At 33.6% G+C, this 21,972-nt stretch overlaps 1 protein-coding gene across 1 annotated transcript in view; it reads left to right on the forward strand.

Moving 5' to 3' along the window:
- Positions 1 to 20,905, forward strand: part of MEOX2 (mesenchyme homeobox 2) — a 65,082-nt gene extending 44,177 nt beyond the window's left edge. Inside the window, exons 2-3 of the mRNA XM_060019881.1 lie at positions 5,157 to 5,329; positions 19,524 to 20,905. Of these exons, the coding sequence (XP_059875864.1) occupies positions 5,157 to 5,329; positions 19,524 to 19,748 (398 nt within the window). The 3' untranslated portion in view covers positions 19,749 to 20,905. The remainder of the gene's footprint in view (positions 1 to 5,156; positions 5,330 to 19,523) is intronic.
- Positions 20,906 to 21,972: the final 1,067 nt, after the last annotated feature.

A 21,972-nucleotide genomic window follows, 5' to 3' on the forward strand; every position in this document is an offset into this window, starting at 1 on the left:
TCTGAGGTATTTGTTTTCAAGTTATTTATATCCAGATTCATACTAAGTTATTAAATTGGTACTAATTTAAGAAGAATCTTGTGCTATTATGTCTCTCTCTTTCGCTCTCATTCTAAAATGTGACCTAAAAATACATAGATTTTATAAAGTATCTCAAGTCTTCATACTCTTTTCCTCTATGTAATTACATCATGTGGTATGATTCTGTAATGTTACCAATTATAATATTTGCTTATGTAAGTAGCTAATGCTAAATACTGACACAATCATGTACACTGAATTTTGATTTTTCTCACTTTAAGAATTAGTTGTATAAAATTATGCCCAAGTGTGTTGGGAAAAAGTCAAATCTGTAAACTAAAATTTACTCTGACATAATAGTAACTATTCTATTACATAAGTTTTAGCTATATACAGTTAATCTTGCAATATCTCCCACCAAGTAAGAACCTAAATGCCTTTAACAGAAGTAAATAGGGTATCCTTGATAAATTATTTGTTCAAAACATACAATTGGCAACACAAATGTAATAAAAATAAATATATCTTCAGTTTCACTAATGTGAGATTTATCTGACTTATTTCATTCCTGAAAGCATACTAGACAATCCTGTGAGTAATCAAGGAGGCAGTGAAGAGGGAGGCTGGATGGTAAAAGAGTACATTCACCAATTGATAGTCACTGGTCCAGCCCATAGAATGACTTTTGCATGTTGAATACAACTGTTACTATTACTAAACTGTTACTAAAAATGGAAATTTCTTTTTTTTTTTGGTCTTTGAAATTTGGGTTTGCTTTATAAGGGAAACTGTTATAGTAGCTCTACATTTTTCACATCAATGATATAAGAAACAGTGGATATTTTCAATGCTAATTTCTATTCTAGATTTAGCATAGTAGTTTTCAATCCTTTTTTTCCCTTACATACCTCAGTGTATAATAGCCACATTCATTAGTAATAGTAGCTCACTATGATTGTGGTTCTCAAATCTGGAGAGTGGATCACCTAGAGGATTTAAGAACCCCTGGGGAGGATTGTTTACTCTGAAAAAAAAAAAAAAATCTGGAAAGGCTGAAATGCCCACTCATTAAGAAGCTGGAGTAGCAAGTAGGATAAGTTTCCCATAAGGAAGGCAATTTCCCGTTTAAATGTGAAAATTACTAGCATCAATAGGATTATTCTATAAATTACCCTACATCTATCCACAATCTCTATGCCTATATAAATATAATTATTAGCTTCCTATATCTACTATTTGCCGAGCTTTGTTAATAATAACAGAATATCTCTCATTTTGAATAGCTTACAAAACGTTAACACAAGAAGTTGCAAAGCACTAGAATAGACAGTGGCTTAGTATTCATTTTTTTCTTCAGAATATGAAATAAGTATTCATTTTAGTCTAAGCTATGGAGACCTTCCTTTACATTTTGATATTTTACAGACGTTGGTAAATTATGTTCTTCATTTAAACAAGGTAATAAGTTTACTCAGGGTAGCCAAAAATATACTCAATCATACTTTATTATTTCTCTTTTGCTAAAAGGCATTCTGTGCCACTAGTGAACAGACCAAGCCCTCACATTACTTGTCGTCAGTAAAACATTATTATCTTTTGGCATCCTCTTGCACTAGGGGAAATAAAAAGTCACATGTGGAGAAGTTCTAAATGCTAGACAGAAACGATCCTTGGAGGGCAATTTTTATCCTCCACGGAAGTATTGCAGACTTCTTCCATTAGCATAGTCCCAGGGAGCAAAAGGTTAGGGAACTGGGACTGCCAACTATACCTGAACACATAAGTCAACATTTCCTCCAAGCGGTGAGGGAGTGTGAGAGTGCACCCACATGTGCATTAAAGTATCTGAGACGAGAAACAACAATTGTACTATTTTACATTGCAATGTACTGTACAGATGGTAACATTTTGTTTGCGGTTGTAGGCAAGAAAGGAGGGCAGTTTCCAGACTCCCCCCTCAACACCTACCATTTGGCATAGGATATGGGAGGTTGAAGAAAACGGAGGGAGTTTTGCCTCAGTTGAAACAGCTGGGAAACAGATGGAAGCTAATGTGCAGTTTGCCAAAAGCCTCGTCCAAGGCTGTCACCCGTTTTCCACCAAAGAAAAGCTAGTCAGGTGATAGGAGTAGAAGCTTCAGGGTCAGCAAACGATGGACTTTGCAAAATACAGGGGAAAAAAGTCAAAAAATGTTTTAAATCCAAGATTTAAAATATAAGTTTAAAAGTTATATTTTTAAGTTATATTTATAAGTTATATTTTCTTATAAGAAAATATAAGTCCAGAAATGCAATCCCAAGGAGCATGTTTTTCACAGGAAAGAAAAAGTGGGAGCATCATGGGTGGAAACCACAACAGAATCACAGATCCAAGGATAAAAGTGCCCACATAATTAATTGACATTGGTGCTACCTCAGCTACATTGACATTCTCTTTTAGGTAATGAAATCAAGAAGCACATACCCACTCTTTGTCATGTTAATTACAATATAACTATTCCATTTGCGCTTATTGTAAGTGTGCACAACTCACATCATTTTAGTCACTGGATTTCACTTTGTGAGCTACTTTGGTTTGGAATTCAGGCACTTGGTAAGTTGCTTTTGGATATACATGTTGAATTATAGCCAGACTTTTGTTCAAATTCAGTCACTGGATGTATAAACCTTCTCTTGTATATTTCTAGTTTCAGTGGGCATGCGTGTAGATCCACTGCATGTAACCCTTCTTCCAAGAACTGGCCCAAGTTTTGTATGTTTGTGTGTGTCTGTGGCATTTTTGAAGTACTGCTGAATACTGCAAAAGTTAAAAGAAATCGGTTTCAAAAATAAATACAACTTAATAGGCTTTCCTCAATGTGAATTTGTTCATTCATGCTTATATAAGGGAATGTGTTAACCATGAATCATTCCAACTGAATTGCTTATGAGAAAAAATGCCCTGGCTTTGCTTTCAGTTTCCAGAGTTGCATTACTGAAGGGAAAAGAGCATTGTCCCCACATAAAGAATAATCAGCCACAGATTTCAGACTAAACATGGCTCCAAACTGGCAAAAATATACTTTTGATTCACGTGAGAACATGAGTCCTTGTGAGAGAGACTTATCTGAATATTCTGGGCTGTGACTGAGTTTGCCTCTGCCAGTACAGCTGATGGAAAAGTTAAAAAAAAAAAAAGAAATCAATCATCGGAAAGTTTTGTTCACATAATACCAGAATAGCAAAATGAACCAAAGATGTGGAGGTTGGCAAATCTGTGGCTTAAAAAAGTGGATAATGCAAGTTCCACTTAGAGCCTGGTAAGTTCATATGGTGTAAACACAGCCTAGCTGAGAACTCACACATCTTCTAATCCATAACTCATCTGGTCCCAGTGGCTTACAATCAGATACAGTCAGCCTGTGTCTAACATACCACAAACGACTTTTTGCACTGGATAAAGCCCTGACTGCCCTGTCAAGGTGCGGAGGCAGTCAACACAGGGCTATGTGTCAAGCCCAGAAATGTGGTCTGTGAATTCTAAAGAATTTATGACAGTGCCAGTGCACCAGTCAGTGAAACATGTCCTGTGATCCCTCACAGGAAGTTAGTGGCCAAGTATGCCAAAATTTTGATGCAAACCTATTGCCACTGCTGCTACTAGACCTAGAAAACTTTACATTTGGCCAGCGTAGATTCTGGTAAGAGTCAAATCAAAACTGTTGATATTAGAGCACCTTGTCTAGAGGATTTCCATTATGCAGACCCCTCTTGACTTTAGTTAGACTTCCCCCAGCCAGACAGAAAGGAAAAGAACACTAAAAAAAACAACAATATTTTGTACATAGCATATTTAAGCATCATTGGATGAAGAAACAAATACCACTTTAAAAGTTCCTTCATAAAGCTGTACCATACTATGTTTGTCAGTTAAAAAAATGTCACACTTCATAATGTGATTGACCGTCATTTTTCCTATATCATTTCTCTCATTTGGCTTCATAGAAGAGTTCATTGTATCACTACCTAGTAAAGGCATCACTATTTGTGTGTACAGGCTCAAAGATAATTAGAAAATTGGAATAATTTTTGAGAGAGTACAGACATGCCACTTTATCTTGATTATGTTGATATTTCACTGAGGTAAATTTGACATGAATTGTTAGAGCTGGTATGATTATCTATTACTTTGTATATGTAGAATTTTTTTCTATTATAGACACACGTTCTGTTCTTCAGTATGTTAAGAATGTCTTCTAACCTACACCTCAGGGATATTATGAAGATAAGTAAAATAACTCTATGTTAATTATGTCTTGAACTCTTAGAAGAAAAGATGGCATGATATGCTTGCTGTAAATTATGATTTTTTCTACAGGGCATTATAAGATTTGGTGTTTGGGTACCTAATTTTAGGTGTTGTGCATCTTATGTTTATCTCATATGTAGGGAAAAAAACATTTAAAACTCTGTTCATATTTTGAGTTAAATGAACAAAATTGTATTTACAGATTCCACATTGCACTAAGTATTACTCAAAATAAAAGGAGAGCATTGCTATTGCCTTCAAGGAGACTGCACTTAAATTGAAATGAAAAAACCAATAAATACACACACACACACACACACACACACACACACACACACACACACACATATGCTTACTCTGAGCTTGAACTGACTTTTATGGTCCAGTTGCTAGATATTTGAATTGCTCAGATAGTCACATACTAAGTCACCACTGTTTCTTAGGATCACTCTGTTTAGTCATCCTTAGATCTCAAGAATTTATGTTGAAAAACTTACTAGAAGAAATTTTATATCTGAATAGTTTCAGATATAAAATTGTTTTCTAGAGGGGCTTTGTTTTATCTTAACAGCATGTTAAGAGCAGTTAAGTTTTTTGTTCCTATTTCAAAAGAAGAAACTAGACACTTCCCCAATTAGGTTGTGAGTCACTTGGGGGCACATTGGGAAAAAAAAGAAATTTATCTCACCGTGTTGAGATAAGTCTTACTGTCTTTGGTCTCTCTCTATTTTTATCATGTCTAACGCTACCTGGAAAAGTAGTTACTCAGTAAATGTTTCTGGTATGAATGATATGATTGAACATGCTTAAATGAATGAACTAAATCTAATTCTCTCTTTTATTTTCAGACTCCCAGGAAGGAAATTACAAGTCAGAAGTCAATAGCAAACCCAGGAAGGAAAGGACAGCTTTTACCAAAGAGCAAATCAGAGAACTTGAAGCAGAATTTGCCCATCATAATTATCTGACCAGACTGAGGCGATATGAGATAGCAGTGAATCTGGATCTCACTGAAAGACAGGTAATGTCGGATATTGAGATTATATGATATTTTTAATTGCTTTGGGTCAACAGACTTCTCCCGCCATTTTTGAAATATCTAGCTCTGTGGTTCTTAAATATCATTGGGAAGACAGATTTTCTCTTTCATGATGAAGTTTTTGCCCAGCAAAATGACAAAATTAAGAAAGAATAAGATAGCCATGTTTTATAGAAAACTGCATTTATTCAGTTTAAGGAATCATCCTTTGTTCTGTGATTGTACCTTTCTTATTTTTTTTATTTTAAAATATTATTTCTTTTATATAATGACAGCATATGGAGAGGAATTTTATTTGCTTATATTTTAAAATCTCCTTATTTTGCACAATAGAGAGTTGGCAGTCCCATGTTGGTTTCCTCTATTGCTCAGAATAGGGTTTATGTTGCACATTAACCCCCAAACCTCAGTGACATAAGAAAAAAATTCATTGTTTGTTCACTCTCAGTATACTAACTTTACAAGTCCAGCACTCCAAATAATCACTCAGGGACCCAATCTGACCCTCTGGCATCCTGACATGTGGTGTCCTTGGTAACCACAGGAGGTAAGAACGAGTTGGAGGTTCATGCAGTGACCTTTAAATGTTTTCACCTGGAAATGACCCATGTCACTTCCATTTACACTCTAATGTCCGGAAATAGTCAATGGTACTACTTAAATTCAAGGGAGCTGGGAAATTATGGGAGCAAGGCTACATAGATCATTGGTAAACATTTCTACCCCATTACTTCAAATATTTTTGAAATTGTATTGGTCTCAGAAATTCAAAATTCTGGTACGCACTCATTTAGAGAACACTTTGAAATTATTAGTGACCTGTGGACACCAGTTAATAAGACCTAAATAATATTTTTAATTAATTACTTTTTAGGTCCTTTCTTGTACTTTAATTGAATGTCATATGATTTACTCCAGTAGTGTTCCCAGAGCACTCCTTATATGGATTCTGATTTTCCCTAGGAGAATCTACCCTACTGATGGTTAATAGTTGCTAATCTTTAGGAAAACATTCCTGAAAGGCAAATGCAAACATCTTTATGGACAGTGCAGTTTTGATTGGCACTCTTAGGAGTAGAGTCTCATTTCCTCTTCCACTGTATGCACCTCCTTCAGGGATCCCACTGGAAGCAAAGAAATATCAACATAGTGTGGACAGATGAATACTATCTTAGGAGAGCAAGTTATTTTATCCAACTTCTTCAATCATCTGCTCTCCTTCTGTTAATTTCTGTATTTCAGGTTTTAGTAGGATAATTCTGGGTAGTGAAAATATACAGAGGAACACTTTTATGTGGTTTTATTTATTGGCAGTTTATATTTTATTAAATATTACGACAAGTACCGAAGTTATGGAGCACAACATTTTCATTCCCTTGAACTTCACATACAAAGTTCTCTCCATAAGTATACATTTGGCATGCTGGAAAGCAGGATCCAAAATCTACATTGTCAGACCTCTGTTTTTTCGCTTTTTTTTTTTTAACTGGAAACAGAAAAAAAGAAGGAGGGTGGAATTATACATTAATGTTTTTGTATAGAGACAGTGAATTCTAGGAAATGAAACTATATTTTAAATGATACATAAAGGAAATAAGAAACTAGAGTTTGCTTGTAATCTACAAAAATATGGGATGCATTACTGTGTTTAGTCTAGAGAAAAGTCAAGATCTGTGCTTTCTTTTCTGGGAATGTCCTATGGTTACCTGTCATTATCTGATCATAGAGCAGAGGTCTCACTTTTGGCTAAGAATAATGTCTTTTTAGGAGAAATTCTTTAAATTTGGTTTGGGAATTTTGAAGGTATTTTGGGTATTTCTTCTTTTTTCTAACTGACTTGCCATTCTTGGAAAAGAATCAGAAGCCATTATGTGAAAAACTTATGTACATATATATACATACCCCCCCCACACACACTATATACACGCACATGCACAATTTTAATCTTTGTTTTTTTCAAAAGGGTCCCTTTAAAATTTGTATCACTTAGCCTTTGCTGTGTAACAAGCCACTCAAAAGTCTTAATGGCTTTAAATAATAACCAACATTTAATTTGCTCAAAATTTTGAGGATCAAAGATTTTGACTGGGCCCAGTTGGCCTACTTCTGGCCTTACCTAGAGCCCTTATGGAACTGTAGTCAGCTGGTGGGTAACTAAGAATTGGTTGGTGTAGGCAGCCTCACCTGGGACATCTTGTCCCTGTTGCATATGTGGTTTCATCTTCTAATAGGCTCCCTGGGATTCACAAATGGTGGTAGAAGCATTCCCAGGAGTAGTTAGAGGAAAAACGCCAATGTACAAGGGCTTTCAAAGCCTCTGCTCGCATCATATTTACTAATGTCCCATTGTCTAAAGTGAATCATATGACCAAGTTCCGTGTCATTGTAAGAGAGGACCGCCTATGGGAGTAGACACATGGAAGGAAGGCAAAATTTTTTGGAGGTCATTAGGGAAACAATCTAACTATAGCCTCATAAAGGGAAAAAATAACAACAACAAACACTAAGAGTTAATTAGGTTTTCAAAGAATTCAAAATTTGGTATTGTGTAGAAGAGTTTTTTTATCCTATAAATCTCTATTAACGGTTTTGCAAGTTAATAAGAAAATATGATGGATGCATGTGGAATCTAAATTCCCAATTAAAATTATGTCTTTAGTTTTTGTTAGTCAGAAAAAAATTTAATTGTTGTGAGAAAAATCTGAACAAAAATCCTAGATTTGCCAATTGGAATTGGGTATTCTTAGGCAAGTAACAATCTCCCCAAGGCCTAAAATGGAAATTAAAACTACCTTCTCTTTCTTCTACTCAGGTTTATATGTCACAATGAATGTGAAAGAAATCTTAGCATAAACTATAAAACAAATCTATCACCAAGAGGGGGGAAAACTTCTTTGCTATGCAAGGCATAGTGAGTTAATCCTTTTGTAACACAAATATTTGTTGAGCTAAATGATAGAAATAAAATCTTGTTAAAATAAGCTGGACAAGTCTGGTAGAACTCATGGAAAAGGCAAAAATTGAACAAGTGTTCACTATTGTGATGAGTGTTGAATATCAAAAGAGAGGAATGACAGGGTCATCTGAGAGAATGTTTCTGGTTATGCCAAATGTTCATGTCTTTTTCCTCTACTTCTGTGCACATTCAATATCTTAAATTAAGAATCTGAAGGCTTTTATTCTGGGCTGAATTTTACTATGCTAAATTCATCAGAAAAATATTGTATGCTGTCAATCAATTTTGCTATTCTTAAAGGTCTGAAAGCATATTCCTCCAAGATGCCAGAGTGCTCATCCCAGTGAGATATTTTCAGTTCATTTTCTCATGGTTGGGCTTTTAAAATTATAAACATAGAGTTATAAACTGAACCATTTGCATTCATCTTCTTTTAATTGAGATACAGCTATTCCATTACTTTGATTTTGCATTAATGTCATACATACTTACCTATGTAATCTATATCTTGACATATGAAATCTTAAATAACTCCCCTTTTATAGGATTTCCACATGTAAAATATTCTAATTATAGATGTACAATTTTTCAGTTCCATTCTGCTGCAAGATTTTTTCCACACTTTAAAATAACATGAGATTTATTAAAGTAACTTAAATGTATACACCAAAGAATATTATATCTAACTCCATTTTGCTCAGTGTTTTCCTTAACTTTAATAGAAGTTTAATCTCCTAAAAAATTTTTTTATTGATTTTTTAAAAGCTTGTCAGAATTCAAATATAGAAAAAGACCTTGTTTGTTCTAGTAATGTAAAGGGAAAAAACAACAAATATTGAATCATTTCCATTAATAGCAGAATTGTTTCACAAGAAATAACTTTCTCCTAAATGAAAACTACTTTATAACCAGAAACAGTTTTTAGATGTAATTTTATTTAGAAAATTTACATAATTGCCTATAAAATATGTATAATTGTTATGTTATTTGTAGATACTGTATATGTATAATATACATATATGTATAATATATGTATATTTGATATGTATGTGTATATATGTATATGTATATATGTATATATGTATATTTGATATGTATATATGTATAATTGATATGTTATTTGTAGATACTGCTCCCTTGTTTATATCACCCAATCAATATACTTGCCACAATGCTCTGATGGGCCACATACATGTGATTATAAATATTTGCAATAATGATTAGGTTTCCTTTTAGAGAAAAGTAAGGTACACTAAATCCTTAAATATCACTCAGGACTCAAATTTTCAAACCTGAAGAATAGTTCTGAAATCTCCAAAGAAATAGGACTTTTATGTTTGTGTCTCCCATAATGCAATGCCTATACAGGTAGGGGAAGTCTGTAATCCCCTTTGAACTCCATCGGGCCAAAGAGGAAGAAGAAAGAAGGAGAAAAAGAGGCTTATCCTGCAAAGGGAATTCCATGTTAGCACTTAGGTGTTCAAGAAAATTGTTTTATGTTAAATAAAAATGGATACACTGGAACAAAGTTGAGCTTTAAATATTTTAATTATATAGTGGTTTTTTGTGGAACAGTTACCACTCTAGTAACCTTCCAGTTTCTAATTTACAGCCTCAAGTGTACAACATATTCTTGTATACCCTTCTCAGTCAACATCTAATAATCCTCAGTTGGCAGACCCACTTGGAATACTTTGAAGAGCCAGTCAGTCTAAAGACCCTCCTGTCCCAAGATTCTTTTTAAGTTTGACAAGCTTATTCCGCTTTTTCATCCATCCAGATACACTTGGAAAAAGCTCATGCCAAATTTTTAATGTCTCACAATGGGAAGAAGAGGGAAGGCAGCTGCATAAAACTATAGGAGTGACAAAATGGACATATTTATAGAGTTAAGGCTGCCAAATATAGAAAGAATGGGAGATCCTTCCTTTTCACAAAATCATTTCACAGAGCTAATCAAAGGTGCAATGTTGCAGATTTGTAAGCTAAGATTACCAGGATAAACAGCCTGAATTCATGATACCTCTGCCAAGATAAATGGAAAATCCCACCTAGTTGGATCATATTACATTAGTGGGAATGAGAGGGATTATGTTTTGTTTGTTACTCATAAATCATTAAATGGCTCAATGCCAAGTATTTTCCAAATAGACGTCCATTTTTTGGATGACTGTGAAGGAGAATTTTTCCTGTGCCAAATAAACAGTGGTTTTGTGTTTTACTCAGAATTTTGCGCAATCCCTCCCCTTTGCAGGTTTATTTCTATACATTTCTGTGAATACTTTCAGTTACTTAGGTAATAAATTATGTCTCCAAGATCAGACATATTGTCTATTCAAGGTAATCCAAGAATACCTGTGTAGCCAGTGATTTTAGATATTTCCTCATTTCTTTAGAGTAGTATTTAACAGTCACATAGAGTAACGGTTAGATATTTCTTTTGCTTAAATCATGGTGTGCCTGCTAATTTGCGAGATTAAATATGATTTGACTCGGATGGGAAAAATGGGGTAGAATAGGGTGGACAATTTGATGGTGGAATATACAATGGAATCTTAGTTCAAAATAAAAAGAGATATTTCCTGAGTGATGCTGTTTGTTTGTTTTTTTAAAGAAATGCATATCGACAATGTGTGGTGAGCTCTAAAAGCCACATTCAGAACTGCCTTAGGTTCCACAAAACAAAGGCTATGATGTAAAATTTAAGAATATCAACAATAAAGCAAAATCTATAAAGAGAAGATTAACAATTCCAGCCTCTCCTAACTTAATTTTCAGAGATATTAGCTGTATAAAGTAGAAGGCTGAGAAATAAACAATTGAACCCTAACCATTTACCAATGTAAATATCCAAGTTTGAAATAATATAGAAAAAAATCAGAAAAATAAGACTCCACCCTTATTGAACCAGCCTTGAGAGTATGTAAAGAATCTATTTTTTAAAACGTTCTTAGGTAGATGAATAGAGAGATAGACGTAGAGATATACAGATACATCACTATCTACCTATGTGTATATACACACACATATAAAGTGAGCCTTAATTTTAGGTATTTCCTCAATAAGGAAACAAATAATTAACTTATATTTAATCAATAAATCGACAGTAACATTCTGAAACATATGCGTTGCAACACAGATCATCATTTAAAGTGTAATGTTAAAGAAAAAATCTTCTGTAATGAAAGATTACTCCTTTTCCACAGTATCCTTGCGATCATATACGTTTTTTTCATGTAATTTAAAATGAATTCTAAAACTAAGAAGCTTCTGGAAATTTTGAGAAGCTGGTTCAAGTTTTATGTTAACATCTTCAACTTTAAAGAGATGTTCTGTTATCTAAAAATGTATATAGAGCATTGCATATGTTCTATGACATCTATAAAATAGTAAATACAGATCTAATAATGGACAATTTCTAGAGAATTTGGCTATAAAAGACATTCTACCAATTAACTCCCTATTTCCATGACTCCTCATGAAAACCTGAGATGTATTTAACTTAGGATGGATTTTAACTTCATTTCTCTTTATCACTTCTAATTCTTATACTGAACAGTTTTTTTTCAATTTTTTGAAATTTTCCCAGTTATTGAAATTACTGAATACTTTTGTGGTCAGTGTATATTCATATGATAGTAATAATTGCCATTATAAGTTCTTAGAATAATTTTGGAGACAGTCCCAAAATCTAATAAAAGTGTAGTGAAGGTTCACATGTATTCCTATCTTGAAATTAGTTGTCAAGAAATAATCAGAATATTTAATTAGATTGAATCATAAGAATTGCCAATATTCTACTGCTCTTATAAGAATGGTGAGTTTCTGTGTTTCAATCAAATATTTACATTTGATAGATTTCACTTAATTAGACAGTGGCTAGGATAAAGTTCATTTCTTAAAATTGTATATACTGATTGTGATATATTGCTAACTATTGTTAAACATTATCCCAGAGATTAGGCAAGATGTTGCGAGCAAAGGTCATCATTCTAGTTGATCTTAGTAGTTTAAACAAGGTAAGTAGCAGCTGTGGGTCAGAATACACAATTTCCATGTATTCAAGAATTGCTATTCAGGTATTTGTTAACACAGTAATGGAGAAAAATGCCTAATTTAGTTTTGATATTTCCACTTAGATTTGCTGAAGTCATTTACTCATGATATACTGAGCTAAACAGTATTTCACTTAGAATAACTAAAAGATGTATCTGTTTTTTTAATCTTGTATAGAAATAGTGTAGTGAATTTTCACTGTAAATTCATATTAATAAAGTAGGTCATTTGAATTGAATTTCATCAGGTATGACAAAAGAGGTATAATTGTTAGCATTTACTACTACTGTGACATTTCTAAAGGGTCAAATTTAAAAGTGGTCAGTCCTCTAAGAATTTTGCTCATCATGTGAGTGATGACTCTGGCTGCATTTTTGTTAAGGAGAATATAATACATATGATTGGCTTGTAATAGTACCCATTGCTTTACCATTTATTATGGAGAATTTCATTTGTTGCCTAGAAAATAGTTTATTTCTTGTTCAACATGTTATTTGCCCACAGCTGCCAATGGCTGATGCGTATTCAGTTTGTTCAAAGTCGTGTGAAATAGTAAATGTTTTATGACTACATTTTTTTTTAGTGAGCCTGGTTCTCAAGCATTCTAAGTACAAAAAGAAAAAAAGAGACTTTGAAACTGAAAATTTTAGAGGCCGGAAAATGATTTCCTGGTCTTAAACATTGTGTTAAAATAGAGGAGAAAGGTGAGTGGCAGTCCTCTACGCAGGGATTCAGGCGTTAGTCATGGAATATGTCCTAACCCCCTTCACCCCCCAACACACACACAGACACACACACACACACACACACACACACACACACACACCCCACGTCCCAACCCCTTGTTGCACTGCTATAGAAACAGCAGTCAACCGGTAGCTCCCATGTGCTTCTTGGAAATAGCCGAGGAATTCCTTCTCTTAATCAGATATAAATCTATTCAGACAGGAAGAGTAAACAAGCTTACTATTCCCCCATTTTTCATCCTTACCTTATAGAGCATTCTTGGTTCTAATTCTTCAGTTTAACCACTGACTTTGCCACTGAATTACTTAGATAAGTCTTACTGGGATCCATTTACTGATACAGTAGGTTTACTAGATCAGCCGCCATGATCAAATTTAATCACACCGGTGATAAAATTATATTCATACAATTACTCCTTTGCATGTTTTCACATGTTAAAGATGTAAATAAATATTTGTTAGTGTTTACAGTATTTCAAGTGTTCATATACAAATAGAAACAGTTGAAATTTTAAATCTACAAACTCCAGATGTTTAGAGACATCTAGATATGTCACTGAAATATTTCGTTTTCATCCAGATGTTACGTGTTATGATTGTTTCTTCAAAAGACAGACATTTATGGTAGTCTATAAATATGGGTTATAGCATTATATAGATTCTACTTTCTATCAACCAGTTTGCCTCTGGCCATTTTAGAAAATTGTATGACAATACAGCTACATATTTCATTTGTGTTCTCCTGATATATTGTGAACCCTCAAGGACAGGTGTTATGAACTTATACATAGAAGGCCATATGTGAATGACTAAATAAATTAAAGAGATAAAATGAATGTTTAGCAAATAGTAACAATGATTCTCAGTTACAGTATTTTTATTAAAGAGAAAAATTAGATTTCTAGATTCTGAAATATCATTTAAACATATTAGCTACAGTAAGATTCTCTTAGCTGCTTTCTTCAGTAACGAGAGTCAAGATGTGAAAAAATGTTTTCCTATTTATTTAAATAGTAGTTTGATTATCCAGGCAATGTGAATACTAAATACTTGTAAACTAGGGGATTAAAAAGTGAGGCTTCGTAATAATCAGATGTTCTGAAAAGTAAGGTTTATAACTGAGCACTTTAAATATTTACTACTAATCCTGCAGGCTATTATTTCCTTTGTTATTTTTTTATTTTGACGATTTTTTTGAAAAATATTACCTTCATGCAGAAATATTAAGAGGCTATAAGTTCGGTTCATATTGCTTTGGTTTCATGAACAATGGTATTTTTTCCTTACTCAGATTCTTGTGGGAGAAAGAACTTATTTTTATCTGAGTTATTAATCATACTGTGTAACAAAACATACTTCATATGGAATCTTGCCCTAGATCCAATCTTAAAAAAAGGAAATACTAAAAACAAACAAACAAACTCGTTAACCAGCATTTCCAGAGAAATTGCCGATAGGAGAGAAATTGAGTTTAAGCACAAATAAAATAATAAAAGTTCACAAAATTTATATAGCATACTCCAAGATGGACAGATTTGTTTTAGTTGTATGCAAAATATTTGATGATCCAATTTCCTAGCACCTAAGGTACTACCCTAGGTGAGTAGAACAAAAAATTCAGAGACACACAGGATGCCAGTAACAACAAGAGCATGAGATTCCCAGAGGAAAGAAATCATTTGCTATAATAATTGTGTGGCAGCAAAACAGTGTGGGACATTGAATGTAGGGGTAGAGTTCATGTCATCTCATGGACCATTGGGGGAACCTCTTATTAGGGGATCAGCAATGACACCAACTACAACAACAAGCAGTTTAAGGATATTCTGTAAAAGATGAAGCTAATCTTTACTCACCTCAGTATATGCCAAAGGCCTCATATACAGTCAGTAAACTGCCCTTGAGGGCAGGAACTATTTCTTATTTATTTGTACACATTCCTCAATCTAACCCCTCTTACCTGTTACTAAACATTCAGTAATATTGAGTGTATGAATGAATGACTAGAGATTCCAAGTCACCAAGGAAACACAAGATTAGTTTTACTCTACTTAGTTTATAAGTGCAGATTATTATATGAAACACACTTGCAAATTTTAATCAAAATAATTTGCATATTTTAAAAATTGTCAAGTATTTGAATGATTATTCTTTAGCTATCTTACAAAAGTATTTTTTCAATCCAGCCAATGAAGCTGGATTATTAAGTGATAATAAATTAAACTATAAAGTTTCTTTATTTATAAAACCATGGAGTTATTATTCTAATAGCAAGATTGACATAATCCGGAATACTTTTATAGATTTGTTTTTAATACTGTGATGGTTGTAGAAAAACATATGCTTTTCCCCAAAATCTTCCTCTCCTTATTTCAATTCATCCCAATATTTTATAGTATATTTGAAAATACAGCTGGACACATTGACTTTTGAAGTTCTGTACTCTTCCTTCCCATTTTTATATGGTGTACTCATCATGCATCTGTTTCTGTGTTTTGTTCCATTACTAAATTCATGGAGTTCCTGTATCAAATATGTAGCTTGAACTAAGAAAATACCTCAAGGCATTTCAAGAAATACCTCAAGAAAATACCTAAAGGTATTAGAATTATTAGATTTATTATATAATCATCAAATGCTTTCACATATACATGCATATATCTATATATCCATGTATATATATTGATACATAGCTACTATTGAAAACTCTGAAGTCTTTCATTTGTCTGTTTAAGAAAATGAAATGGCAAAATTTCACATGGTAGACATAGGAAACAACACAAAATAACCTATACTGTTTCTAAAATCAATACCATATTCTTACATTTTTCTCATTTAGAATTGCACATAACAGGTTTTATACTGGTATTATAGAATTAATGCACCCCTCCTCCCAGAAAAGGAAATAAGTATAGATTTAAAGAAATCTATTCCTCCCATTTTCTGCCAAGATTATTTTGGCTGGATATTTCACTCTTCGGTGACAATGATGATGATGTGTTTCTTCCATCTGGAATTGTCCATGGAGAAAATGTCCCTATGGAGAATCTTGAAAGGCTCATTATTCCAATATTACAAATATGAAAATTGAGGCAGAGAGAAGTATAATTTTCTCAAATTCACACAGAAACTCAGAAGTGAAGCCAGGAGTAGAGCCCAACTCATGTGGAAAAGATCTAATGAAACATGCAATGTCAAACTTGCAAAGGTAATTAAATTGAGTAGTATAATTACCTAAATTACAGTACAGGAAAATACTGTCATATTTACAAGCCTAATTATATTGGGTAGGAGAATTACCTGAATGATAGTAATCATATGGATGGAGTTCACATACTTTATATCCTTTACTTTTCTAACCTGAAGGCTTAAAAAGCAGGAGTTTGAAATATAACAGGAACAAAACCAAAAAAAAAAAAAAAAAATCAATTTGGAGCCAAACAAACCACCAGGTTTAAATTCTGGCAACACATTTTCCCGTCTGTGTACTCTTAGGCAAGTCACTTAACCTTTGAGTCTCAACTGCCTCATCTATAAAACAGGAATCATATAGAAAAAATTTTGAGTATTTGAAAAATGCATATATAGCACCTATCAGTATAGGGGCTTAGCCCTAAGTAGATATGTGATTAAAAATCACAGCTTGTCATTTGGCTATTAAGTAATAATAATACAAAAACACCAATCAGCTTGTTTTTAATCAGTCTATTTTACTAAATATTCTGCGTTTCTAACCAATCTTTTCCTACATTTTCTTATTTTTGATTGTTAAATGGATTAATATATGTATGGATAATGTAAGATACAAGATTTTAATTATGGCCTGATAGAACAGTGAAAATCCAGAGTTGAGAAATGACTTGGTTTAAATGTTTTTTAGTGCCAGCAGCTGAGAAAACTGTACAAATTTTGATGGAGTATTGTGATTTGAAGACCACTAAAATAAGTACATCTTTAGAAATGTAATATGTTTCTCTTTACTTTCTCTTTAGCACTCTGCATTTACAGAAATTGAGATTGTTTCTAAAGTGAAAATGGAGAATATTCAAAATATTCCTGGAGTAGAATAAAACAGAACTATCTCTGCCAGATATAAAGACTTACTATGAAATTATAATAATTAAGACTGCGGTTTTGTCAAAAGGATATAACAAATGAGTGCATCAATAAAACTATGTGTCAATGGAAACTTGATGTGTGACAAAGTTGAAAACAATAATCTCTGGAAAAAGGGTGGACTATTCGTTAAATGGTCTTGGAATAACTTATTATACAAGTGGAATAAAGTAAATTTAGAAATTTTCTTTGCAGTATATACTAAACTCAGTACGTCATGGATTGAGCACTCCAATTTGAAATGCAAACCTTAAAACTTTTAGAAGACAAAGAAGAATATCTTAATGGTCTCAGAAGAAAGAAGATTTTTAGAGACGACATGAAAAAGATAGCCATAAGAGAAACAATTGATAAATTTGAATATAATAAATTTTAGAGTTTCTGATCATCAAAAGATACTCTAAGGAAAGGAAATGGACACACTATAAATTGAGAGACTATAGTAACAGCCATATAACCACAAAGCATTAAATGAGCATTCAGAACATATTTTAAGAGTCCATAAGGAATGAAATTAAATCCAAAAACAACTCAGTGTAACCCAAAGATGTGGAGGCATTTCACAAAAGAAGAGATACAAATGGGCCATAAACACTTAAAAGATGCTGTACTTCATAGTAATCAGGAAATGCAAACTAAGAAGATGGTGCGATAACATTTATAGTCATTATGTTGGAAAAAAACTGACTGATAACTCCAAATATTGACAAAGATGTGGACTGGTAAGAACTCTTACACCCCGGACTGTGGGGCGGTTAAATTGATGAAGCTTTAGAAAATAATTTTTCTGTATTATCCTGTTAAATTCAACATTCATACACCCTGTGTATGATGGCAACTCCTGAGTGTATACTCAGAGAAGTTCTATCACATGTTTATCACAACACAAATGCAAGAATATTTATAACAGCATCATTTACAATGGAAAAAAACAAGTTGTTCAAGTGTCCATGAACAGGAGAATGGGTACACTGTGATATATTCACACAATGAAATCGTATACAGTCATGAAAAATGAATGAATGCAGTCCCTTGAATCAACATGGATAAGGCAAGAAGGCTATAGTTAAAAACATTCCATTTCGATAAATCTAAAAGACAAGTGAAATTAAACAGTACTCTTTAGGGTCACATGTAGTGAAAAAAGCTGTTGTCTCTGTTTATTTCTTTGTTTCAAATAAGGACTTGGGGATGATAAACACAAAATTCAGGCTTGTGGTAACTTTGAGTGGGGTAGACAGAGAAATGCAATGTAAAAGGAATAGTTAGCCTAATAAGAATATACAGTGATGAGAAGTGCAGCAGGAAAGGAGTCAGTTCCTCCTAAACAAGAAAGTGAAATGATGCCATTAATTATTATGGTTGTGGTCATGGATGGTCATTTAATGCATGTCTCTACAAAGCTGATGAGACTAACATAATATACAATCTCAGTATTAGCAATTAACAAGTATCAGTGAAAATTTTGGATCTCGATTGTGTTTTGAGGAAATCATTGGAATCACATATATGTAAAGTAAAATAAAAGTACTAAGGGCTGAAAAAAAAGCATAGTTCAAAAGAAGATGGATTCACTCTGAGGTGGAATGGTCAAGTAAAGCTTTGGGAATGCAGCCGTGGACTGCAGCGGCACAGAATGACCTTCCAGATGTAGCTTCATCAGTAGCTCCCTGAGCATTTTTTTTTTTTTTTGCGGTACGCGGGCCTCTCATTGTTGTGGCTTCTTCTGTTGCGGAACACAGGTTCCGGACGCGCAGGCTCAGCGGCCATGGCTCACGGGCCTAGCCGCTCCGCGGCATGTGGGATCTTCCCGGACCGGGGCACAAACCCGTGTCCCCTGCATCGGCAGGCGGACTCTCAACTACTGAGCCACCAGGGAAGCCCTCCCTGAGCATTTTTAAAATGGGTTCGGGAATTGATAGCCCGGGGCGGGAGGAGGGCTGTTGTTTGACCCAGACAATTATTAAATGTTAGTTCTAATTCACAGAAACTCTTTATAAAGCTAAATACCTTTGAACCACCTAAAATGATAGAGTACTTTCCCATCTATTTTTTTATACTGTATGTCATAAAACGTGAAATATAGTCCTTGGTACCTTCTGAAAGTTTTAAAATTATTCTCATGAACATGGGACATGATTAAATTCAATGTTGATTTATTTTCATATTCACTCTTTCATAGTGTGTTTGTATAAGCCTTTGAAAAGCTAGTTTTTTCACTGATGACCAAAAAGGAAGAATAAAATGGCCCATTTAACTTTCTTTCGTGCTTTCTTTTGTTTGCTCCCTTTCTTCGTTAAAGGTGAAAGTCTGGTTCCAGAACAGGCGAATGAAGTGGAAGAGAGTAAAAGGAGGACAGCAAGGAGCTGCTGCTCGAGAAAAGGAACTGGTGAATGTGAAAAAAGGAACACTTCTCCCTTCAGAGCTTTCGGGAATCGGTGCAGCCACTCTCCAACAAACAGGGGACTCTCTAGCGAATGAAGACAGCCACGACAGTGACCACAGCTCAGAGCATGCACACTTATGATATACACGGAGGGGATCAGCTCCATTCTCAGGAAAGAAATGTTGTGATGGCAAGCCTTCTTCGAACATCGTTTACACAGAGAGATGACTAGGACCGTGATTTTTAATATTATTAAATTCAGGCATCTCGAGTCTGTTTCTCATGATATATAGAGGGTTTACACTAAGTGCCACTTACTAAAGTTTCTACTACAGTGAAGATGGAGGTGAACTTGCTTTGAATATTGCAGATGTGTTGGTCGTGTGTATGACAGTGAGCAGCTTTGTGTTTGCTTTTGCTTGCACTGAAAATTAAATTGCTATCAAGAGCAAACTATGAGACATGTGCATTGAAGGTGCCTCCAGAGTGAAGATGCAGAAGGTGAATTTGCTCTGAACATTCCAGATGTCCGAGGTTATGTGTGTGACAGTGGGCAGGTATTTGCTCTTGCTTGCACTGACAATTACACTACTATCAAGAATAAACCATGAGACATTTTATCCTGAACAGCCACAGTGCCTGAATCACTCTTAAGTGGATTAAAAAATGTATTTTAACTCTGTATATATTACCCTTAAGTCATTTTACTGTCTTCACTAAGTTTAGCAATGCATTCGTATTAGCTGATGAAAATAGGCACTCACAATGACAGCCAGAGCCAGCTTCTTGTCTTTTTATACATTCTGTCATCCCAGAAACAATCAGCACATGCTTACTTGTGTTTGAGTAGAGAAAAATACATTAGAGTCTGATAGGACATATTCTTGTACCACAGACAAAACAAATCTTATGTTGCATTTTCTATCAACTGCTGCTAATACATTATTATAAAACTTACCTAGCTCCTCAATTCTTCCTATCTTATAGCTTGGAAAAAAAATTTAGGATCATAGGCAAATCAGTTACTTGCAGAAAGAGCTTTGTATGACAGACATTGTCTGATTTTATTTCTATAAAATGTTAGCTGTTGTGAATATGATTTAATTAACAAGAAAAAGGGTTCCCCCCTGATTGGCCATGGTAGACAAGTTGCAAAACAAAATTGATTCCTCAAGTTGGTAGAAGGTAAAATTCTGAATGTTTTCAAATTAAATTCAGTAAAAACACATTATTTTTTCATATATGATGTATTCATGCAGAACAACAATCTTTGTATTTTGTAAAAAAAAAGTGTTTAATAAATGATCCTTTGTAAATAATTTTGGTCTCCCTACAGTGATTTCCTAAATGTTTACAGGTTTTCATGATAATGCTGAAGTGCCAATTTGTCTGCACTTGTGTAAATCCAGATGATCATAATTAGTGAATCGTCTACATTTTTTAAATTTCTGAACTTTTTTATTACTGAAAAAAATCCTTGTGTAATAAAAAAGCATCTGAGAATAGGCATGTGGTAAGCCATTTCCCTGATTTGAAGAATATGCCAAATAGATTTCTTTGTATGTTTTAAGAAATCAAAGGCAAAAGTAGGAGAAAAAGTAATATTATTCACCACAATGTGAGAAACAACACAGTCATACATTTTTAAGCTTATGTATAAATAGAGCTGAATTATCCAATGATTGTTTCTAAGTAAAAATATCCAGAGTTGTTGATGTGAAAATAAGCTAATCAAAATTCTTAGTCCTAGTGGACATTACCAGTATAAGAAGTCAAGCATTATGTTAACTTAATGTACTTTGTATCATGCATGATCGCACATACATTGGATATCTACATCCTACTTAATAACTTTATAACACTGTTTTTCTTGTGTCCCATATTTTAACCAAAAATATTTTGAAATATCCAGCAGTTCCCCCATTCCCTAATTAATTAGAAATAAAAATAAAGAACACTAATCCGTAAAAATTTCCAAAAACCTCATTATTGGATTTCATTTGCTTTAGAATAGTGAGACTGACAAAAAAATAGATTTGGTTAATTTTAATTTGCTTAGTCTAGCATGATATATACAGAGTATTCAAGAAATAGAATAATTAGATTGTTCATATCACATTTTTCCCTTTGTGTAATAAATTTTATCACGGCAGTTAGCAATATTTCTAAATTAACTTTTGGAGGGAGGCAATTCAGATTAACATCTTCCAGGCATAAAACAGATACTCTTCTATCAATTACTTGAATGAATACAAAGTATATTTGTACTGATGACATCTACTTGGGTGGACTGACTTTTCTTACTTTGGATTTAAATTCAAAACATCTTGACAGAGAAGTGGGAAGATAAAAAAATCCAATTGAG

Source organism: Delphinus delphis, chromosome 9 (genome assembly GCF_949987515.2).
Source record: "Delphinus delphis chromosome 9, mDelDel1.2, whole genome shotgun sequence".
In the NCBI taxonomy this organism is placed as follows: domain Eukaryota; kingdom Metazoa; phylum Chordata; class Mammalia; order Artiodactyla; family Delphinidae; genus Delphinus; species Delphinus delphis.